Source organism: Punica granatum, chromosome 6, assembly GCF_007655135.1.
Source record: "Punica granatum isolate Tunisia-2019 chromosome 6, ASM765513v2, whole genome shotgun sequence".
NCBI lineage: Eukaryota > Viridiplantae > Streptophyta > Magnoliopsida > Myrtales > Lythraceae > Punica > Punica granatum.
In genome coordinates, this window is record NC_045132.1 from 24,787,114 (window position 1) to 24,808,524 (window position 21,411).

Here is a 21,411-nt window from a genome sequence, read left to right on the forward strand (position 1 = left end):
ATAAGTTGATTTTTTTTGGAATTCGGTCCTATAAGTTTTAATTTGAATTTTTCGGTCTTATATGTTTGCTTTGAAGCACATTTTTAGTCCTATATGTTAACAATCATTAGGGATCTACTGACGTGGACTTCATAATGTCAAAACTGTCATAGGTTGCTGTTAATTGTTCACGTGATAATTTTCTACTGGGTGAAAATTAAAATGCTAGAAAATTGCTACATGGACAATTAGTAACCACCTAGGACAGATTTGACAATGTAAAGTCCGTGTCAGTAGATCTTAACGGTTATTAGCGGACATGACTAAAAGTGCATTACATAACAAACATATAAGACTGAAAAATTCAAATTGAAATTTATAAGACTGAATTCCAAAAAAATCCAAATTTATCTAACTTCTGCTCTTCTCCCTTTTCTTATTCTTCCCCTTCTTTATTTTATTTTATTTTTTGGGCTCAACGATACATTTTTCAGAGGAGTGGCTCAAAGGTTTTTTTTTTCCCCTTGAAAAGTGGTATATCTTTCTTTCTCAGAGCTCAAATACGTACAAAGTTTCATTACACCAAGCTGCAGGAAGACGTGGGCATCATGAAGGACATGGGTTTTGATGCTTACGGATTTTTCGATGTCTTGTGGTCCAGAATGTTACCGAGTAATAATTCAGACAATGAATACAAACTGTCATTTCATGGACTAGTCGTTCCATTTTAACGAGTGATATTATCTCGGTCTCAACACAAATTAACATGGAGTTCTAGGAATGAATTAGAGGCTCTTGAAAGACGGATCTCCCGTGCATTATCACGTCAATCGAATTGTCCAATTCTACCATAAAATGCACAATTTCTTCTGAATCAAAGCACAATATCTCGCCGACCAGCTTCAAGAGCTTTCTCCCAAAGTCTTGAAACATCCCATATAATCCACACAGTTCATGTAAAACTTATTGTAAGGTGCAGTTGGTTTGCCGCGCGCCATCCATATCGAAAGCTTCTTGTAATACCTTCAGATTCATTGAGAGAATGATGAGCAGTAAAGAAAAGAAAGGAGTTTGTGTGTTTGTTACAATTGAGAATTGAGAATAAGATTACTTGCTATTCCGTGCTTGGATGTGTTGAGACGACAAAGGTCGACTGTACAATGTGATGCTTGATTCGATGTTTCCATGAAAAGTATGATGCGCGTCAAGCTTATTTCTAACTTTATGCATTCGTTTGCAAACGTGTGGTACATACATGGAACTGGCAAACCCGCACAAATACATTAAGCTCACAGCGAAGAGGTGATGTTGTCGATATTTCTCTAGATGGATATACTGTATGGGACTCCCTGCCCCGTAACGCCGGATTTCGAGAATGGCTTGAGAAGCTCATACGGCAAAACCCCGGCCCCGTTCCTGTTCTTCAACTTCATATCCTGGTTCCTCGCGTCTATGGTCCCCTCAATCTCCTTTAATCTCCCATTGAACCTCTCAAAAGCTGCATTTATTATCGGGTCTTCCTTCCATGCCGGCTCGGCATTTTCACCCAGGTATTCCTCATCCGACGAGTGGTTGGAAAGCACATCCAGGACAGCCATCACCTGATGAAAATGTAAATAATTTGTTGTCACGAAAAATGTAATTACGTGCACTCGGTAACACGAAGAAATCACATGATTTATCATCACCTTCGTTGCTTGCATCTGTGAGGGAAAACACTTCAAGAGGGAGGCCTCGGGCTTGTCCATGAACTCCTTCAGCTCTGGCTCCGTGGATTCCTCTAGGGGTATTTTGGTCCTCGCAATGGTCGGCCGGTTCGGGAAGTAGCCGGCATAGTGGTACTGCCCGAAGTTCACGGCTGCATGGTGGCCAGACGTCACCCACACTATAGTGGTGATGATCTGGATAAGGTCATCGGTGGTCTTCAGCTCCGGCCACCCAGCGGCATCCCTCTTGTCACCGTGGCCAACGTTCCGGACCTCTGCCCACCACGCCTGCAGCTCCTGGTCGGACTGCACAAGGCTAGAATCCTTGTAGTAGTGATTGACGTAGTCGGTGACCCACTCCTTTAGGCTATCCCATATGAGAAGGCCATCGTTGGCAAAGGGATAGTCTTCAATCGCCAGCTTCAAGCCGTGTGGTGCCGACGGATCTTCCACCGCCAATCCTCTGTCGATCAGCCAAAGAGAGAATTTCCATATATCATTAGACATAAATTCATTGATGTCATGCTGAGGGATGAGCATGTCTAGGGGTGCCCGATCCTAGAATTGAAATTAGAAATATCTCAGCCGATTATCGCTAATCCGATTTTATCAAAATTATGTTGTTACCAATGTTGAGGGATGCTGAAAACATGAAGACGGTAACATAATTTTAAAAACATATGCATTTTTCTTTCGGTAACAAGGGAGTCAATGGGCCTAATACGTAAAACAGAACTCTAATGGTGCGTTTGGTTTCAGAATTAAAATAACTTTGATTTTGATTGTGGAAAATGACAAATGATCGTGTAGTATGTTGAGTTAAAGTTAAAGTTAAAATTTTTGACTTGGAAAATATGTATTTTTGTTGTGTAGTATGTTGAGTTAAAGTTAAAGTTAAAATTTTTGTGATTTTAACTGTGAAACCAAACGGAGCATAATGCTGCGTTTGGTTTCAAAGTATAATTTTAAAATCAAATTTTGATTTTGAAAAATAGTAGTATAAATGGTTATGTATAGGGCCCACCATTTGACTTTGTATGAGTTATTTTGTTTTTTTGTGGAAAAAAGAGTGGTATAAATGGGATCCACCATTTGACTTTGCATGAGTTATTTTGTTTTGTTGTGGGTAAAATTAAGTTAAAATGTGATTTTAAAATCACATTTTGAAACCAAACAAGCCTAAAAGGGGCACGGATATATAATTCCACCAAGTATCGAATCTAAAACCTCTTGGTTACCAGACGAAAGTATATGCCACTTTGCTAACTTTTTTTTTTTTTTTAACATATGCATTTTTAGTTCATCATGAGCTCGTTGATGGATTGATTTTTTTTTTATAGTTAATATTAATAATGATTCATTAATTAATTTATGAGTGAAATAACAAAGTATAGGGGTTTATACTGAGCACTTCACCGTTCATAAATGAGCTGAATGAGAACGTTGTGCAAGGTAATGATAAAGTCGTCTTACAGCTCGATGAATTGATTCGTCTACCTGTTAATCAAGTCATTGGGCAAGGCTTGCAAGTCGAACTGCCACAGCTGGTCGTAGGCCACCGAACTGAGTTCAATGGAATACTTGCCGGGGGAGAAGCAACTCTCGATGACTCCATCAGCATTGATGAGGTATCCACGGGCGAGGGCATTGATTTCCATTGTGTACCTAAAGTGCGGGTGCAGCAGCTTGTATATCGGGTGCATCGCGCTGAGCTGTCGGTTGGCTGCGATTATGTATGGTTCTGTGCAGCAATGTGTTCGCAACCTGAAACATATCACACGCTTTTGGTATCAGCTGATTTGTTTAGAGTTATGTTGGTCGACATTGGGTGGTATGTATATAACTGGAAGCATACCAGTGGCTAACGAGTTGGTGGACTCCTGAGTCATGAGCGAGCACGTGAGCCTTGGCGAGCCGCCAGAGCCAGCAACCAGTGGCGTGAGATGTGGGTGTAAAAACTTCCCTCCACTGTGGCTTCCCATCCATCAGCGGTCTAGTTAGCTCTATAGCAACGGGCCTTAGCGTGCCATCCGGGGTCAAGAAGAACAGCGTTCTTGATCCATATAGTGTTGTGCCTTTGAGTTGTCTTACTTTGCTCACATATGGGAGTAGCAGATCATGGTAGTCCAAAACAAACAGCTTCTTCTGCTTTATCGCCTGCAAGCCCGACCAATCCCGACTTAGTCAGAATAGAAACAATTGACAGTAGAGAGTTCTATTTTTTCCCTTGGTTCTGCTGAAAGTACCTCGTCTACTGTCAAGAATCCTTTGATTTCCCGCTCGATGATCTCTGAGGTGATTGCCGACTCTGCTGGACCGTAGACCGATGGGTCAAGCTTACTCTTCATGGGCCACTCCTGGAAATATTTTTAGGCCGAGCTTTAGAAAGTCGACGAAGATATATATTGTCTATAATACCGGATTTTGTACGAATTGTTATATGAATGTGATCACTGATTCTTATTACCGTGACCAACTGTAAGGTGTAAGGATTGATGCCGGCAAGTGTCTGTCGGCTGAACTCCTCATCCCTAAACCAGAAGAAACTGTCTCCTGTACGGTCCAACGGGAGTGAATTTATCAGAAAATTCGATATATATCCTGAAAATCGCCATATTCATGCACCGGGATGAATAGGATTGTTTCTTACGTAGCATTGTCTCCGGGGTTTCGAATCGCAGGACACTTTCGGTTGTGTCTTCGATGGCCTTAACTAGTCTCGGGAGGAGGTCTGAGAAGCCTTTTGTTGGCAGATGGGGCAATGTCACGCCTTCATTGAAGAGCTCATCAATGGCCGTGAAGTAAGGGAAGGGGACATCAGTATCGATTATCGCCGACTCCAGGGAAGGCACCAAGGCGTGCAAGACGGAATAGACCGTCTTGGCGGAGAATGACAGGTTCTTCACCTCCGAGAATGCCTCGTCCCTCGGTACATAAATGGTGGAGCTCCTCGACTCCGATTCCGGGTCTACATAAACACATAATACCATATGATTACGTATTAATAATTATGAATATAGAATATTTACATCCTATTATATTATATAGTTTTCTATAGAATATTATTTTAATATATTATTGTTGAAGTTTGTTTGTTATTCAGCAAACATATTTATGTCAGCATCACCATGAAATGTTCACCGAAGAATAAATGAAAACTACAACTCGATCAAGGAAGTGAGTTTTCGGCTTGGATATTTGGGGTTACTGATCTTACTAGTCTCGTTCTCCACTGCTCATTATTGGCCATATCGGGGCTAATCCGCTAGGAACTCCTTTTTTCTTCGACCCGATAGTTATGAAACAATCGAAGCCAAATATTCATTTTCAATGACAAAGATATGAAAATCCAGACGAGTTGAGTTGCCTCAACGTGGGGCCCTCGACGTCTGATGATCCAAAGCTTAATATAAAGTAAGTCTTTTACCTTATCAAATGATCCCTCTTAATTTAATGATATGATTGGAAATTTCGAAAGGACGGATATTGTCATGTGTGTATGTATGGTATGCATTACAGGCTTACCTGTTTTGCACAGTGGTCGCCCGGTTCTGCAACGTCGAGGGTAAGGGAACTTTTTACCGCCGAGCACAGGTCGTTTCTTGTCTACATACGTACCGGGAGTCCTATCTAAATTTTTGGCCATATATGGAAGATCTATTAATCAATTTTTCCTTTATTTATTTATTTATACTTGAAATGGGGGTTGAAACTGATCGATTATTGCTCATATCGATCAAGCTAGGGTTTTCTAGAAGTAGATCCAATTACCTCATTGATATGGGTCCATGCTTGGCCTGTCGATCGAGCTGGTTCAGTTTTCTCGCTGATCTTAATTAATTAAGAGCAGGCTTGGTTATGGGTTCCCATATCATGCTGGTCCTTAAATACTAGTTTTTGGCCCTACAGATTGAAATGCCTTTGTCATCATTTGAATATCCTCTCGATACTCTGTTCTAAATTAATTATACATATATGTATGTATATGCATATTTCCACCTCTCTTCAAGATTAATTTCACCATTCTCGACCCGATCTCACCCAAAAATCAAGACGTCAAGCCGCGAACTGCACTTTGCGGACGTACAAGACCTTCCTGAGTTTACAATATGGTGACTTCCTGTATCAACCACATAATTAATAAGATGTGTGTATCTCGGATCATCATAATGAATAAGAGATATAATAATAGGCAAATATCCAAACCAAAAAATTAATGCGTAGATTTATGTAATTTTTTTCTTATTAATTGATTTACTTATTTTGCAGTAAAGGCAAAATTTATTCATTAAAAATTTTCTTAAATAAAAATAGCTTTCATAAATTGTTTTTTTTTTGAAGCACTTAAAATATTCACATAATATTACTTGAAAATATTAAATTAAGTTACAATTTTCTGTAAAAAATTAACTGATTACAACATATAATTCATATGATATTTCTTTCATAAAAATTACACAGAAATGCTATTGTCAAAAATAGTCAATTTATATATTTAACTCATTTATTAATATAAAATTTTAATTTAATTTATATTTTATTATATTATATATCTTTATCTTTATCTTTATATAAACTAAAACTGTTGTTTTGTGCTGTTAAACTACAGGAGGACACCTGTCCTATTTTTTCGTTTTCATTGTAGCCTTTTGTTTTCTTCCTTTTCGAGTTTATCCACAATTTTGATTATTTTTCGATTTTATCCTTTTTATTTCTTCTTACATCTTTCAAAAAAATTTCAAAAATAACATGTCTTAATTATCTATACATTTATCACTAAAACATCTCACATCCTATAAAAATGGAGTAAAGTAACATTTTGATACTCATGTGCTTTTAATTTTCTCAAAAATGATATCACGCCCAACTTTTATCTCTATAAATTTGTGAAAAAAATAACGATGAAGTAAATGTCACGTCGTGCGGTGCTTTGTACTAGTATAATGTATTATGATAATAATTATTATAGAATAAGTAATGATAGCGCTCCTTGTCTTATTATTATTTTTGGTGGGACTCCATTTCGGGAGACATTTCAAGTTTTTCTTTTTATTGGCGAAAATTATATTATCATTTCAATATCACTATTATAATTTTTCTCATCGCAATTATTTAATTAGCTTTTCGGCAGTTACTCAATTAGTATTTGACAACATCTTGTGAAGCCATCACATCTATATTATATATATGTGTGTGTGTGTGGAATGGAACAACACGATATTGTCATGTTTGTTTGTTTTAATAATAGCTCCGGATTAGAGGTGCAATAAAATTTTGTACATATTTGAGCTCCGAGTAATGAGAAAGATACACCACTTTTCAAAAAAAAAAGTATCTTTGAGCCATTCATCAGGAAAAAAAAATTGTTGAGCCAGTAAAGGGGAAAAAATAAAGAAGAAGAAGAGTAAGGAGGAGTAGTTAAAAAATAAGGTTGGGTTGGGTATTATAAGAAATGGAGATAAGATTGGATCAGTTACAACACATCTATATAATGCCAATACGATAGAGTGGGAATAAACGTAGTTTCGCCAAATGTTACTTTTGGCTTTACCGGATTATACCATGTGCGTATCGCTTTTGTCTTCTGTAAATCCCGTCACTTGGTATCTTCTCAACCCGCTTTAATGCCAACAAATTAATCTCCATGTGGCATATTCTCTACCCTATTTAATGCAAGAAATTGATGGATTTCAAAAGTTGTACGATACAGGAATAAATATAATTTTTTAAATTCAATTCATTCAAATTATTTCCATTTTTCAATATTCAATTTAACGAGTAAATTGATATTGACTAGAATATTGTAAAAAAATTATCACTAACATCAAATAAACTCAAAGATAAAATAATATAATACAAATAAATTGATTGAAGAATTTGTATAATTTAGGAATAAATATAATTTTTTCACGTTTAGTTAATTAACTTTTTTTCAATTTTCAATGCGACAAATGCTTCATTATATTCTTCAAATCGTAATTGTAATATTTAAAGGTTATTACAAGTATTATGTTAATATTAAATCCACTTAGAAATTAAAATGATGCTGAAGAATTTATCTATTTAAGGGTAAATTACACTGGTGGTTCAAAAAGTTTTAATAATATATCAAGTTGGTCCAAAAAGTTTTTTTTGCTACTTGATGGTACAAAATGTTTCAAAAGTGTAACATAATAGTACAAACCGTCATCTTGCCATTGACGCCGTCATCTCGCCATTGACATTGGTGGACGTTTAAATTAATTAAAGAAACATTTTGTACATTATGTTACATCTGTAAAACATTTTAGACCATTAAGTGACAACTTCAAAAGAGTTTGAACCATCATGTAACGTTCCACCAACTCCTAAAAACATATCAGAGCCACGTGTCGGCCACGTTTCGGCCACGTTAGCTTCGCTTGACGGCTTCAATGGTGAGATAACGGTTTGTACTATCATGTTACAATTTTGAAACATTTTTTACCATCAAGTAGCAAAAAAAACTTTTTGGACCAACCTGATACATTATTAAAACTTTTTGGACCACCAGTGTAATTTACCTTTTATTTAAAAGTTCATAAAATGAATGAAATATTCCCTACCCTCTTTAATGCATCAAATTAAATGCACTTAAAATAGAAAAAATAATACAAGTAAATTAATCTAATAATTTTAAATTCCACAAGCTTAAATATATTCTTGAAATCAAATTCAATTTTTCACTTTAAAAAATTCAAGTATTTTTTAAAAATTTCCTCACAAGTTATTTTACTTACAATATTGAAATCGTAAGGACCTTAGAAAAAAATAATACAAGTTAGTTAATCTAAGAATTCATACAATTTATAAAGAAATATATCTTTTCAAATTCAATTAATTAAAATTATTTTCTTTTTTATTTTTCAATTCTACAAATGCTTAATTATATTCTTGAAATCGTAATTGGATTATTTAGGAAATTGATTGAAGAATCCGTATAATTTACGAATAAATATAATCTTGTCACATTCAATTAATTAAATTATTTTATTTTCCAATTTTCAATGCTATAAATGCTTCATTATATTGTTAAAATCGTAATTGTAATATTTAAAGGCTATTACAAGTATTATGTTAATATTAGATCCAATTACAAATTAAAAGTTCATAAAATGAATGGAATAAATTTATATTCTATTCTATTAAATTTACTTAAAGTTGAAATATTTGAATTCTATGAGTAATTTGTTTTTACATAAAAGATATAAATCAAAATATCTTCTACAATTTTGATATTGAAAATTAAGAATCTTCTCTACCCTCATTAGTGCGTCATTTAAATGCACTTAAAATAGAAAAAATAAAACAACTGAATTAATCTAATAATTTTTAATTCTACAAGCTTAAATATATTCTCGAAATCAAATTCAATTTTCAGTTTAAAAAAACAACGAAATATTTCTCAAAAATTTCCACACAAGTAATTTTACTTACATTATTGAAATCTTACGGACCTTAGAAAAAATAATACAAGTAAGTTAATCTAATAATGCATACAATTTAGAAAGAAAAATATATCTTTTCAAATTCAATTAATTAAAATTATTTTCTGTTTTTCCAATTCTACCCATGCTTAATTATATTCTTGAAATCTAATTGGATTATTTAGTATGAAAAGAATGTTGAAATACTTTTTGAAAATTTTTCACACAAGTAATCACTTACAAAATTTAAATTGTTAGGAGTTTTGGAATAAACAATAACTATTACAAATTTTGTGTTAATATTAATTACACTTACAAATAAAAAATGATGCCAAAAAAATTTATTTCTTTAGAAGTCATACAAACGAATGAAACAAATTTAGTTTCTATTTTTATTAAATTTACTTAAAGTTAAAACATTTGAATTCTATGAGTGATTTACATTTTTGTGTGCTATGAGGGACTTATTTTTATACAAAAGATATATAGCCATATTCTACTATATTGATATTGAAAATTCAGATTCTTTTTTGAAAACTAAAAAGTTTAATTATCACCTTGATTTTATTCAAAATAATGTTATTCATGCTTTTACTAATCTCATTTATAAAATACATAAATTAATGCTTTTTAAATAAAGGGAAAATTACACAAAAAACCTAAATTTTGTAAAAGTTCTCAATTTTGTTCTAAACTTTGTTTTGTAACAAAAAAATCACATGTTTTGAGAATCGTCTCAGATTTGACGTTTTGTTACCATTCTGTTAAGTTTGCCGTCTATTTGCCTACGTGGACTTCACGGGACCCACAAAGTTTACACATCATCTGATAAATCATATTTTTTTTTTCATTACATACTAAAGTTATGATGAAATTGAGACTTTTTTGAAATTTTGAATTTTTTATTTAACATATCTTATTCGTTTATTAATTTATGTCTGAAGTTAACAGTTCATGTATGCAAAATTGACGGAATTTATAACGGAAATCATTTTTGAGACAATTTAGAAAACTTATGATTTGTTTTGTTACAAAACAAAATTTAGGACAAAATTGAGATTTTTACAAAATTTAGGTTTTTTGTGTAATTTGCCCTTAAATAAATATTATAGTTTATGATGTATATAAGATAAATTTCTAATTTCTAATTTCTAATCATAGTTATTTTGACAATTATCAAAGAATTAGTTCTATAAATATAAACTAATTAATATTTTTAAAGACTCTTTACAATAAAAATGTATAAATTTATACTACGAAGAACTAATCTCGCACAACGCACGAGTGAAATGACTAGTTTAATTTAATCCGAAAACAAAGTTATCTCTAGAGACCTAATATTAATAAGGGTAAATTACAAAAAAAAAATTCAAGTTTTGTAAAAAGTTTCAATTTTGTCCTAAATTTTATTTTGTAACAGAAAAAATCATAAATTTTCTAAAATATCTTAAAAATGACATCCGTTATAAATTCCGTCAATTTTTGCCTACGCATGACCTACGTGGACTGTTAAAGGGACCCATCATCAGAAGCAAAAATTGACAGAATTTATAACGGAGGTAATTTTTGAGACATTTTAGAAAACTTACGGTTTTTTCTGTTACAAAACAAAATTTATGACAAAACAGAGATTTTTTACAAAACTTGGGTTTTTTTTTGTAATTTTCCCTATTAATAATGATGAAAAACGTGTAATTTTGGATTGTTTTTCTATCATAATTAATAATAGTAATACAACTTTTCTGTACGCTGTATTTTGTCATATGGCAGGTAAAATACTTAACAGCAGTGCCCAGGGATGTAGCTGTTGATGAAGGTTCTGAATGAGTATCAATTAATCCGGGGAGAAAATTGAAATTTTATATGATTGGGGGGATGTTCTATTTTTTTTAATAAAAAGATAATAACTTCCATTTAAAAAACACCTACAAGGTTCAAACACATGTACAAAAGGTTAAAAAAACCATATGTACAGAAAAAGCAAACTCAGAAGATAGTTGAATGATCATTTACATCAAAGAATAGATCAAAGAAGGTGTAGCGTTGTAACGCACGCCTTCGCCTGGTGATCAAGAGGTCTCAAGTTCGATGCTCATGTGAGGTAGACTTATGAGTCTCCTATGTAATCTAAAATAATGGGCTATCATCCCCTAATCGGTTCGCTTTTACTCAAAAACTAAACATGTTAATCAATCTATCTAAGAAAGTATCTATAGAATTCTCCATATCTTCAAAAGCTTGGTAATTCCTTCCCTTTCACATAAGTCAAAAAAGAGATAGAGGGATCATCTTGATGACTTTTTTTTCCATATCTTGATGACTTTTCTTATAATAGAAGTGCAGCAGAATTTCTATAAGTTGATTTTTTTTGGAATTCGGTCCTATAAGTTTTAATTTGAATTTTTCGGTCTTATATGTTTGCTTTGAAGCACATTTTTAGTCCTATATGTTAACAATCATTAGGGATCTACTGACGTGGACTTCATAATGTCAAAACTGTCATAGGTTGCTGTTAATTGTTCACGTGATAATTTTCTACTGGGTGAAAATTAAAATGCTAGAAAATTGCTACATGGACAATTAGTAACCACCTAGGACAGATTTGACAATGTAAAGTCCGTGTCAGTAGATCTTAACGGTTATTAGCGGACATGACTAAAAGTGCATTACATAACAAACATATAAGACTGAAAAATTCAAATTGAAATTTATAAGACTGAATTCCAAAAAAATCCAAATTTATCTAACTTCTGCTCTTCTCCCTTTTCTTATTCTTCCCCTTCTTTATTTTATTTTATTTTTTGGGCTCAACGATACATTTTTCAGAGGAGTGGCTCAAAGGTTTTTTTTTTTCCCCTTGAAAAGTGGTATATCTTTCTTTCTCAGAGCTCAAATACGTACAAAGTTTCATTACACCAAGCTGCAGGAAGACGTGGGCATCATGAAGGACATGGGTTTTGATGCTTACGGATTTTTCGATGTCTTGTGGTCCAGAATGTTACCGAGTAATAATTCAGACAATGAATACAAACTGTCATTTCATGGACTAGTCGTTCCATTTTAACGAGTGATATTATCTCGGTCTCAACACAAATTAACATGGAGTTCTAGGAATGAATTAGAGGCTCTTGAAAGACGGATCTCCCGTGCATTATCACGTCAATCGAATTGTCCAATTCTACCATAAAATGCACAATTTCTTCTGAATCAAAGCACAATATCTCGCCGACCAGCTTCAAGAGCTTTCTCCCAAAGTCTTGAAACATCCCATATAATCCACACAGTTCATGTAAAACTTATTGTAAGGTGCAGTTGGTTTGCCGCGCGCCATCCATATCGAAAGCTTCTTGTAATACCTTCAGATTCATTGAGAGAATGATGAGCAGTAAAGAAAAGAAAGGAGTTTGTGTGTTTGTTACAATTGAGAATTGAGAATAAGATTACTTGCTATTCCGTGCTTGGATGTGTTGAGACGACAAAGGTCGACTGTACAATGTGATGCTTGATTCGATGTTTCCATGAAAAGTATGATGCGCGTCAAGCTTATTTCTAACTTTATGCATTCGTTTGCAAACGTGTGGTACATACATGGAACTGGCAAACCCGCACAAATACATTAAGCTCACAGCGAAGAGGTGATGTTGTCGATATTTCTCTAGATGGATATACTGTATGGGACTCCCTGCCCCGTAACGCCGGATTTCGAGAATGGCTTGAGAAGCTCATACGGCAAAACCCCGGCCCCGTTCCTGTTCTTCAACTTCATATCCTGGTTCCTCGCGTCTATGGTCCCCTCAATCTCCTTTAATCTCCCATTGAACCTCTCAAAAGCTGCATTTATTATCGGGTCTTCCTTCCATGCCGGCTCGGCATTTTCACCCAGGTATTCCTCATCCGACGAGTGGTTGGAAAGCACATCCAGGACAGCCATCACCTGATGAAAATGTAAATAATTTGTTGTCACGAAAAATGTAATTACGTGCACTCGGTAACACGAAGAAATCACATGATTTATCATCACCTTCGTTGCTTGCATCTGTGAGGGAAAACACTTCAAGAGGGAGGCCTCGGGCTTGTCCATGAACTCCTTCAGCTCTGGCTCCGTGGATTCCTCTAGGGGTATTTTGGTCCTCGCAATGGTCGGCCGGTTCGGGAAGTAGCCGGCATAGTGGTACTGCCCGAAGTTCACGGCTGCATGGTGGCCAGACGTCACCCACACTATAGTGGTGATGATCTGGATAAGGTCATCGGTGGTCTTCAGCTCCGGCCACCCAGCGGCATCCCTCTTGTCACCGTGGCCAACGTTCCGGACCTCTGCCCACCACGCCTGCAGCTCCTGGTCGGACTGCACAAGGCTAGAATCCTTGTAGTAGTGATTGACGTAGTCGGTGACCCACTCCTTTAGGCTATCCCATATGAGAAGGCCATCGTTGGCAAAGGGATAGTCTTCAATCGCCAGCTTCAAGCCGTGTGGTGCCGACGGATCTTCCACCGCCAATCCTCTGTCGATCAGCCAAAGAGAGAATTTCCATATATCATTAGACATAAATTCATTGATGTCATGCTGAGGGATGAGCATGTCTAGGGGTGCCCGATCCTAGAATTGAAATTAGAAATATCTCAGCCGATTATCGCTAATCCGATTTTATCAAAATTATGTTGTTACCAATGTTGAGGGATGCTGAAAACATGAAGACGGTAACATAATTTTAAAAACATATGCATTTTTCTTTCGGTAACAAGGGAGTCAATGGGCCTAATACGTAAAACAGAACTCTAATGGTGCGTTTGGTTTCAGAATTAAAATAACTTTGATTTTGATTGTGGAAAATGACAAATGATCGTGTAGTATGTTGAGTTAAAGTTAAAGTTAAAATTTTTGACTTGGAAAATATGTATTTTTGTTGTGTAGTATGTTGAGTTAAAGTTAAAGTTAAAATTTTTGTGATTTTAACTGTGAAACCAAACGGAGCATAATGCTGCGTTTGGTTTCAAAGTATAATTTTAAAATCAAATTTTGATTTTGAAAAATAGTAGTATAAATGGTTATGTATAGGGCCCACCATTTGACTTTGTATGAGTTATTTTGTTTTTTTGTGGAAAAAAGAGTGGTATAAATGGGATCCACCATTTGACTTTGCATGAGTTATTTTGTTTTGTTGTGGGTAAAATTAAGTTAAAATGTGATTTTAAAATCACATTTTGAAACCAAACAAGCCTAAAAGGGGCACGGATATATAATTCCACCAAGTATCGAATCTAAAACCTCTTGGTTACCAGACGAAAGTATATGCCACTTTGCTAACTTTTTTTTTTTTTTTAACATATGCATTTTTAGTTCATCATGAGCTCGTTGATGGATTGATTTTTTTTTTATAGTTAATATTAATAATGATTCATTAATTAATTTATGAGTGAAATAACAAAGTATAGGGGTTTATACTGAGCACTTCACCGTTCATAAATGAGCTGAATGAGAACGTTGTGCAAGGTAATGATAAAGTCGTCTTACAGCTCGATGAATTGATTCGTCTACCTGTTAATCAAGTCATTGGGCAAGGCTTGCAAGTCGAACTGCCACAGCTGGTCGTAGGCCACCGAACTGAGTTCAATGGAATACTTGCCGGGGGAGAAGCAACTCTCGATGACTCCATCAGCATTGATGAGGTATCCACGGGCGAGGGCATTGATTTCCATTGTGTACCTAAAGTGCGGGTGCAGCAGCTTGTATATCGGGTGCATCGCGCTGAGCTGTCGGTTGGCTGCGATTATGTATGGTTCTGTGCAGCAATGTGTTCGCAACCTGAAACATATCACACGCTTTTGGTATCAGCTGATTTGTTTAGAGTTATGTTGGTCGACATTGGGTGGTATGTATATAACTGGAAGCATACCAGTGGCTAACGAGTTGGTGGACTCCTGAGTCATGAGCGAGCACGTGAGCCTTGGCGAGCCGCCAGAGCCAGCAACCAGTGGCGTGAGATGTGGGTGTAAAAACTTCCCTCCACTGTGGCTTCCCATCCATCAGCGGTCTAGTTAGCTCTATAGCAACGGGCCTTAGCGTGCCATCCGGGGTCAAGAAGAACAGCGTTCTTGATCCATATAGTGTTGTGCCTTTGAGTTGTCTTACTTTGCTCACATATGGGAGTAGCAGATCATGGTAGTCCAAAACAAACAGCTTCTTCTGCTTTATCGCCTGCAAGCCCGACCAATCCCGACTTAGTCAGAATAGAAACAATTGACAGTAGAGAGTTCTATTTTTTCCCTTGGTTCTGCTGAAAGTACCTCGTCTACTGTCAAGAATCCTTTGATTTCCCGCTCGATGATCTCTGAGGTGATTGCCGACTCTGCTGGACCGTAGACCGATGGGTCAAGCTTACTCTTCATGGGCCACTCCTGGAAATATTTTTAGGCCGAGCTTTAGAAAGTCGACGAAGATATATATTGTCTATAATACCGGATTTTGTACGAATTGTTATATGAATGTGATCACTGATTCTTATTACCGTGACCAACTGTAAGGTGTAAGGATTGATGCCGGCAAGTGTCTGTCGGCTGAACTCCTCATCCCTAAACCAGAAGAAACTGTCTCCTGTACGGTCCAACGGGAGTGAATTTATCAGAAAATTCGATATATATCCTGAAAATCGCCATATTCATGCACCGGGATGAATAGGATTGTTTCTTACGTAGCATTGTCTCCGGGGTTTCGAATCGCAGGACACTTTCGGTTGTGTCTTCGATGGCCTTAACTAGTCTCGGGAGGAGGTCTGAGAAGCCTTTTGTTGGCAGATGGGGCAATGTCACGCCTTCATTGAAGAGCTCATCAATGGCCGTGAAGTAAGGGAAGGGGACATCAGTATCGATTATCGCCGATTCCAGGGAAGGCACCAAGGCGTGCAAGACGGAATAGACCGTCTTGGCGGAGAATGACAGGTTCTTCACCTCCGAGAATGCCTCGTCCCTCGGTACATAAATGGTGGAGCTCCTCGACTCCGATTCCGGGTCTACATAAACACATAATACCATATGATTACGTATTAATAATTATGAATATAGAATATTTACATCCTATTATATTATATAGTTTTCTATAGAATATTATTTTAATATATTATTGTTGAAGTTTGTTTGTTATTCAGCAAACATATATATGTCAGCATCACCATGAAATGTTCACCGAAGAATAAATGAAAACTACAACTCGATCAAGGAAGTGAGTTTTCGGCTTGGATATTTGGGGTTACTGATCTTACTAGTCTCGTTCTCCACTGCTCATTATTGGCCATATCGGGGCTAATCCGCTAGGAACTCCTTTTTTCTTCGACCCGATAGTTATGAAACAATCGAAGCCAAATATTCATTTTCAATGACAAAGATATGAAAATCCAGACGAGTTGAGTTGCCTCAACGTGGGGCCCTCGACGTCTGATGATCCAAAGCTTAATATAAAGTAAGTCTTTTACCTTATCAAATGATCCCTCTTAATTTAATGATATGATTGGAAATTTCGAAAGGACGGATATTGTCATGTGTGTATGTATGGTATGCATTACAGGCTTACCTGTTTTGCACAGTGGTCGCCCGGTTCTGCAACGTCGAGGGTAAGGGAACTTTTTACCGCCGAGCACAGGTCGTTTCTTGTCCGAGCTGCTGTCGGGGTCCCCGACGTCGTTGTACACGTCATAGTCGTATATCCTCTCATACGTCTTCCTCTCCCCTTGCCCGTTCCCTCTCAGCACCTTCAGCTCCTCCTCCCTTAGCCTCTTCAGCCCGTCCGGCGTGTCCGACGGCAAGTACAACTGCAGTATCGCGCCGGTTCCATCAAGAGAACCCAAGTCAGGGCGCCCCAAAATATCTTAACTATCCATGCGGTGCGTGCTAGCTAATTAGCCGACAAAATGTCAATCCATCGTTCAATTCAAAGTGTGGTACCATATTATTCTTTTGTTTGGAACGACTTGAAGTGGTACCGCATTCCTTTATAAACATATGAAAATCCAAACAAACTTTATCACATCTCTCAGAAAACTTGTTTTCCCATGAAACGTATATCATCTTCAAATTCAACATAACTCATTAATGAAAAGTAGTTTCGCAATTTCACCTAAGAAAAAAAAGTACTTGTGTAATATATATATATATGAATTTACGTTGCGTCACATCTATCATTTAAGAGATAAATTCTTAACGGATTCAAAAGTAATGACTAGTTTAGAAAATATTAGGCTGACCTTGTTGATGAAGAAGACCCTTTTCTTAGGGTCGTCAAACTTGGAGCACACCCAGGATGAGCAACTTATGGTAACTGGGCCACCAGGGAGCCCGTCGACGACTATGTCTTGCAGGAACATCTCCTTGTGGTGCTCATTCTCCACGAGGACCGCTCCCACTTCCCCGAAGTCATCCCCGACCTTGAACTCGCACTCGTACTTCACCTCGTTGTCTTTCTGCTCCGTCTTGTGCGCATAGCCCTTGATCGTTGGTTTCTCCAATCCCGTTGCTTCAGTGGAAAATAGAAGCACAATTAGCAAAAGAAGGAAAATTAATCGAGCTTATTATGACTGCCCGGTGATAATCAGGAAGACAGTAACTAGGTTTCAAAGTTATATTACACATTATTCACCCAAAAAAAGTTAATTATACATTTCCACTTTTTAGGATTCACGAAGAAAATTGCGTAAATTTCCTTAATCCCCACATCACTTCTTTTACAAGATTCTTCCTCTTCTGCAGATAATACCATAGAGTGTTGTTTTTTTTCTACAGTCAAAGACAAAATTTTTTAAAAAAAATGTATTTTGGGTTTCCCTTAGGGACCACACCTACGTACGAATACTTTTCTACAGTGTACAGGGTTGTATTTTTGGAGTGTGTTTTTAATTTCTTTTAAGATATTATTAGAAGATATACCATGTGAATCTATATTATAAAACGCAATAAAAAATATATTGTTTTTTTCTTGTGAGGAAAAAAATATAGTTTTTAAATAAGATCCTATCACAAATTTATTACTGCTTATAATGATATGTTTCACATTTATTAATTTGTAATGCATGTCGCATCAAATGATTTTCTCAATTAGTGGTCCAAGTGTGACAAGTCCAATCCTAGCTAGGCGGCTGATCAAATGTGCCATCACTTCAAACCAATTGATCATCAGTTTTAGATTATGTGTCTAAACAATTATGGGAGCGACCAATCGGGGATCATAACTTGCAAGGGCTACTGCTCAATTCATGCTTGTATTAGTGAAACCTTACAATTATTAGATATAATATTTTTTTGCACCATAATATCCAAAAGTTCAATGGGTCCGACTAATCTAATTCAAGCCGAATTGGCCTATAAGGGGATAAAACTCTCTTAGTATGGATTTTTTCCATTTGTAAGATTTGAACCGGAAATCTCGCTTAAAGGAAATAAGCGTCAAACCGCTTGAATTAACCCATATCGGTTATTAAATATCATATTTTTACTTGACTAATTAAGATAAACAAAAATTTTAAATGATCCACGTCTCACTGTCTAATTATGTTGTCTCTTCTCTTATCAGCAAGTCTCTCAGCAGTGTAAGCTTAGGAGAATTTGGCAACTCTAATTATTACCCTTTTTTTTTTTGTTACGACAGAGTTCCGTGGACCTAGTACGATGAAAATAGAAATCCTAAAAATTAATAAAGGACAAGAATAATCCTATTAAGTATCGAATTTAAAACCTCTTAATTATCAAATGAAGGTATATGCTACTGCACCACACTCTTTTAACAGAAAATATTACGTAAAAAATCTAATATGATTGATCACCAGTTACAATGCTAGTCATAATAACTATGACTGTTGAAAATTTTATCAAGAAATTGGAATTATATTTCAATATATAACTTTTTTTTCTTTCTTTCAGAATCATGAGAATTTTTAATTTATATATGTGTACGATATTCTTCCTATATTGAAAAACTAGGCATCCAGCCCTTGCTTTGCATGGTCTAAAATGTTATTCTCTGTTTTTCTAATCAATTTTATTATATAATAGAATCGTGATTTACATACAATAAGTTTAAAAATGTACTATAAAATGTACACGACTAATGTTAATTAAGTGATAAGAAAGGTTATATTAAAGAAGATCAAAGAATATAACTTAATATGTGAATAAATTATAATTACCTCTTTGGGTAATTTTTTTCTTTAACGGCGAAACTAGTTAGTCACAATCTGTGTATAATTCTTATTTATGATATGATGATAACGGATCGAGTTAATAAATCTCACAGTATATTATATAAATAACTTCTTATCTTATCAAAATATTTATAAAACAAAAAATTCAAGAATTATCATTTGAAAATTGAAAAATAAATTATGCAAATAAATCTAAGATATTAAAATATTATACTATAAATAGCCATATCTATCCAAAAATAGAGAAAATTCGTAATTTATTAAAAAAATTATAAAAACTGATAAAAATCATAAACTAAAGATTTATTTAATAGTATGTAGCTAAAAAAATTATATTAGAAAATTCAAAATATATTATGTTAAACTATTCATGATTTATTAAATATTTTGTGACTAATATCATCTCATTAGAAAAAAGGTAAATTGCACTAATGATCCAAAAAGTTTTACAAATGTTTTAATATGGTACAAAAAGTTTTTTTGCTACTTGACGGTACAAAATGTTTCAAAGTTATTTTAGCATAGTGCAAACCGTCATCTCGCCATTGACGCCGTCAAACTAACGCTGATGGTACAAAATCGATTTTTGTGGGACATTACATGATGGTGCAAAATGTTTTGAAGTTGTAACTTAATAGTGCAAAATATTTTACGTAAGTTACATAATGGTGCAAAATTTACAGATCTTGTAAAGGACGGCTTGACGGTGGCAATGGCAAGATGACGGTTTGTACTATACTGAAACAACTTCGAAACATTTTGTACCATCAAGTATGAAAAAAAAACTTTTTGTACCATATTGAAACATTTGTAGAACTTTTTGGACAATGCACCCTAAAAAAATAAACATATCATCTTTTATATCTAGATCTTATCAGATACTATTATTTATTTAAAATGATAAAAATTATACTAAGGTCGATTGGTTCAAGCGGTTCGGCGTTTGTTTTGCTTAAGCAAGGTCTCGGGTTTGAGTCATTGTAAATGTAGAAAATTCGTGCTGAGAGAACTTTACCCCTTAATGGATCAACCAGACTCAACTGAATTAGTCGGAGCCTAATTAGGCTTCCGAAGATCAAGGTTCACACAAAAAAAATGATAAAATTATAATTCATTAAAAATCATTATAAAAGCAAAAAAAAATCCGTGAAAATTTTATTAAGCAATCGAGCTTTCTAAGGCCATTAGGACGGGACCACCATGACTTCTTTTGGTGGGTATAATTCTAAGAAAAGGAGAAATGTAAATTTTTATGATGCAAAATATGTGTATATCATATTGATCCAAAATGTAAACTCCAATTAAGGAGTATTTTCTAAGTAAGGTTTGCACTAATTACACTAAAATTCCGGCATTTTTAATGGTTTTGATAAATCATCTCTTTGCTTAGTGGATTTCCATACGGTGAAAATCGTATAAATCGTTGCTATAATATGTAAATATATATCTTGATGAGCTACTTACTAGGGTCAAGCTCTGAGCTAACAAGCTCAAGGAGGAGGGTTTTCCCCATTAAATCCGTAATATCATCGAGCCCTCGGTTTATCCCGAACTCATATAGTGCCCCACCCGTCGGCGGTGTCACAGTGACCACCGCTTTGACAGTGGATGTCATTGTTGCAGTCTCACCAGCGGTCACTATAGCTCTGATGTTCCCCGGGACATACCCTAGTCGAGCTGCCTTGCGTGAGTTCCGGGCAGTCCTCAGTGACTTCTGGTGATGCGGCAGAACAAGACGGCCATTGAGGCCGTGGATGAATTGCTTGGTGAGGATGGCAGGGGCTAGGGTCTGGCAAGGAGTATGTGATGAGTGAACTTGTGGCCTCAACATCATATTTCTATCTTTGGGTGATGGCAATGAGATTCACTCGGGGCTGTGAAGTGGGCAAGCAAATCGTTCCGTTACATATATAGAGAGAAGAGGGGGGGGGGGGGGGGGGGGGGGGGGGTGGTGGTTGGGCGCGGGCGCGTGCGCGTGCGTGTGCCGGTTTGGAAATTAGTGTATTGGATAAACTAATTTTTCTTCTGGGCAGGAATTTAGGGCACGTTTTTATCACCGTGCACGTGATCGAGAATTGATTTATGGCTGAAGATTCA

General features: G+C 35.7%; 1 protein-coding gene across 2 annotated transcripts; it reads right to left on the minus strand.

Moving 5' to 3' along the window:
- Positions 1-1,074: 1,074 nt before the first annotated feature.
- On the minus strand, positions 1,075-21,204 carry LOC116209785 (linoleate 13S-lipoxygenase 2-1, chloroplastic-like). Of its 2 annotated transcripts, XM_031543477.1 has the most exons (11): positions 20,779-21,204; positions 17,365-17,633; positions 16,744-16,932; positions 5,211-5,259; positions 4,336-4,653; positions 4,153-4,238; positions 3,932-4,042; positions 3,541-3,842; positions 3,183-3,449; positions 1,668-2,148; positions 1,075-1,580 (listed from the first exon to the last, which is right to left on the minus strand). In XM_031543477.1, the coding sequence occupies exons 1-11, from the start codon at positions 21,146-21,148 to the stop codon at positions 1,302-1,304; spliced, it is 2,721 nt and encodes a 906-aa protein (XP_031399337.1). In that variant the 5' UTR covers positions 21,149-21,204; the 3' UTR covers positions 1,075-1,301. The 2 variants fall into 2 exon arrangements, with proteins under 2 accessions (XP_031399337.1, XP_031399336.1); XM_031543476.1 differs by lacking the exons at positions 1,075-1,580; positions 1,668-2,148; positions 3,183-3,449; ... (3 more) ...; positions 4,336-4,653; positions 5,211-5,259 and adding exons at positions 12,559-13,064; positions 13,152-13,632; positions 14,667-14,933; ... (2 more) ...; positions 15,637-15,722; positions 15,820-16,137 and having other exon boundaries at positions 16,695-16,932; positions 20,779-21,203.
- Between the last annotated feature and the right edge of the window lie 207 nt (positions 21,205-21,411).

Excerpts from the sequence above, each read along its gene's own strand:
- LOC116209785 (XM_031543477.1), bottom strand. The coding sequence starts at position 21,148 with ATGATGTTGAGGCCACAAGTTCACTCATCACATACTCCTTGCCAGACC. Across the intron at positions 17,634-20,778 it reads TAGCTCAGAGCTTGACCCTA|CAACGGGATTGGAGAAACCA; the intron begins GTAAGTAGCTCA and ends TTTCCACTGAAG. Across the intron at positions 5,260-16,743 it reads CTGTGCTCGGCGGTAAAAAG|TTCCCTTACCCTCGACGTTG; the intron begins TTCCCTTACCCT and ends GGCGGTAAAAAG.